This window comes from Zeus faber (genome assembly GCF_960531495.2).
Source record: "Zeus faber genome assembly, chromosome: 9".
NCBI classification, from domain to species: Eukaryota; Metazoa; Chordata; class Actinopteri; order Zeiformes; family Zeidae; genus Zeus; species Zeus faber.
The window spans coordinates 3,321,573-3,324,064 of record NC_137197.1 but is presented as its reverse complement, the minus strand read 5'-3'; the positions used below and the strand labels follow the sequence as shown (position 1 = coordinate 3,324,064).

General features: G+C 47.9%; 1 protein-coding gene across 1 annotated transcript in view; it reads left to right on the top strand.

The window, feature by feature from the left end:
* stoml3a (stomatin (EPB72)-like 3a) overlaps positions 1 to 2,492 on the top strand; it is a gene marked incomplete at both ends in the record, with an annotated part of 4,276 nt that extends 1,784 nt beyond the window's left edge. Inside the window, 4 exons of the mRNA XM_080007389.1 lie at positions 131 to 213; positions 1,287 to 1,490; positions 1,845 to 1,979; positions 2,301 to 2,492. Coding sequence (XP_079863515.1) covers positions 131 to 213; positions 1,287 to 1,490; positions 1,845 to 1,979; positions 2,301 to 2,492 — 614 coding nt within the window. The remainder of the gene's footprint in view (positions 1 to 130; positions 214 to 1,286; positions 1,491 to 1,844; positions 1,980 to 2,300) is intronic.

Genomic DNA, 2,492 nt, shown 5'->3' with positions numbered 1-2,492 from the left:
TTGTCGTCTTGGTCCTTGAAGAAACCTTTGAGACACGCGAGCACAGCTGAACATCTGAACATCTGAACATGAACAGTACGGACGTACGAGCGGCTTCCTGCTCAAGCTTCTACGTCTCTGTTCCTTTCAGGACTCTTCTTTGTCATGCCGTGCACCGACACCTTCGTGAAGGTCGACCTCAGGACCGTGTCCTTCGACATCCCTCCGCAAGAGGTACGGCCTTCACGCACTCCTGCGAAGGGCAACTTTTTGGTATTGGATCTTCGAGTTGCTGCATTTTAAAGGGCTTTTTACCTAGTTTTACAACGTCTTTCTTATCTCGTCGTGAAGAACTGTTTACCTTTAGTCCCAGGGTTACCAATAAATACAACCCAATCAGTTTGTAAAAGAGAACTGGTTTTCAAATGTAAACAAGGTGGTAATGAGAGGAAAGTGGACAATCAGTGCTTTTAGCTTAATCAATAGAGGCTGGAGCAGAACAGATTAAGAGGTCATGGTCCGAGCAAGTACTTGGAGGTTTGTTTCCTGAGTATATTTGATATGAAGTATGTTATTTAAAAAGAAAAAAACCCGCCTTAGTTCACATATGCTGATATATTTCATCAATATTTTTCTTATTGTTTTACATTTATGTTTCATGTTTGCACTGAACACCAAGACAACTCCCTTGTTTGTGTAAACTTACTTGGCGATAAAGATGATTCTGATTCTGACTCTGATTCTGAGAGTTTGTTAGTTAGGATATGAGTATCGTTACAACCCCTCCATCTAAAATATGGAGTCTATTTAGTCTCTCAGGAACTGCCTCACATAACTTGGGTAATTTTCAAAAGTTAAAGGATCAGTTTGCTATTCTTTACCCCAGGTCTTATTAGAATGTCGGTTTCCGTCATTTATAATTGTTCATAGACGACCTTCTGACCACTCTGCTGCAGCTTCTCACTGAGCTTAAACACAGTCCAATGGGGAAAACGTCAACTTCCTGTATCCAGTCTCTTATTTTAGCATTTGCATGTGGCCAAAAAGAGCTGATTTGTGGAAGTGCCAAACAGCCAGTCAAACCCCGAAAAACCAATGCACGGTTTGTGACCTTTTTCCCCCATCAGGATATCATATAAAGACTGTCTTCAAAAAGAAAATTAACATTTTTTTCAGTGGTTTGCCCCATTGGAATGCATCAAAGCCCCGTGAGAAGCTGCAGCAGAGTGGAAAGTTTCTCAGCAGTGAAGTGTTCCGCAGGTTGTAGTTCTCATTATAATAAAGAGTGATAATAATCACGGTTGCAGATCCTGACCAAGGACTCAGTGACGGTGTCGGTGGACGGGGTGGTGTACTTCAGGATCTACTGTCCCATCTCGGCCGTGGCCAACGTGTCCAGCGCCCACTCGTCCACGCGGCTCCTGGCCCAGACTACGCTCCGCAACGTCCTGGGAACCAAGAACCTGGCAGAGCTGCTGTCCGACCGGGAGGGGATATCACGCAGCATGCAGGTGGGAGAGCAGCTGCGAGGTTGATAGCAAACTGAACCTTAGGAGTTATAGGATTGGATTTCCCACCTATTCATCCTAAAGAGCTACTGCACCCTGGAACATGTCTTTTTGAGCTGCAAACTGAAATATGACAGTTCTCTGATGAAACAAAATCCTGGCCATAATATCAACGTGTCTTAACAAAGGTGATCGAAGTTACAGATTTGAAGTATGGTTCAGCGCCACCTTCTGGTTTAAATCAGTAAAGCGTGCTGGGAGGACGTTGACGATCCCCGCCAACCACACCGCATCAACTGATCGGGAGAAGAGAGTCGAATGCGATTCCTTAATCTCCTTCCTAAACCCCTCCTGCAGGAGAGTCTGGACGATGCCACGGACCCGTGGGGCATCAAGGTGGAACGCGTCGAGATCAAGGACGTGAAGCTTCCGCAGCAGCTGCAGAGGGCGATGGCTGCCGAGGCGGAGGCCAGCCGCGAGGCCAGGGCCAAGGTCAGGACCACCCCGTAGGGTCTAATGATAACAGCAGAAGGAGGTCATGGAGTCAGCTGTACTGTCGGGCTCTGATAAGAGTCAAGACACTGATGTCTCCTGAAAAGGTTTCGGCAAGTTGGAGGACAGAGAATTGGAGAATTTCACATCAACCCGCACCGTACGGGCCTCTTAAATGGCTTCCATCCATCCCCCACTAACACCACCAGTACTGTATGGGCCTCTTTAGTGGCTTCCATCCATCCGCCACCCACTCAGTACCGTGCAGGCCTCCTTACCACCAATTTGATGGAAATGGCGGCCCCTGTGTGTGTGTTGTAGGTCATCTCGGCCGAGGGGGAGATGAACGCCTCGCGGGCACTGAAGGAGGCGTCGCTGGTGATCAGTGAGTCGCCGTGCGCGCTCCAACTGCGCTACCTGCAGACGCTCAACACCATCGCTGCTGAAAAGAACTCCACCATCATCTTCCCACTCCCCATCGACGTCATCCAACACTTTATACACCGGAAGTGA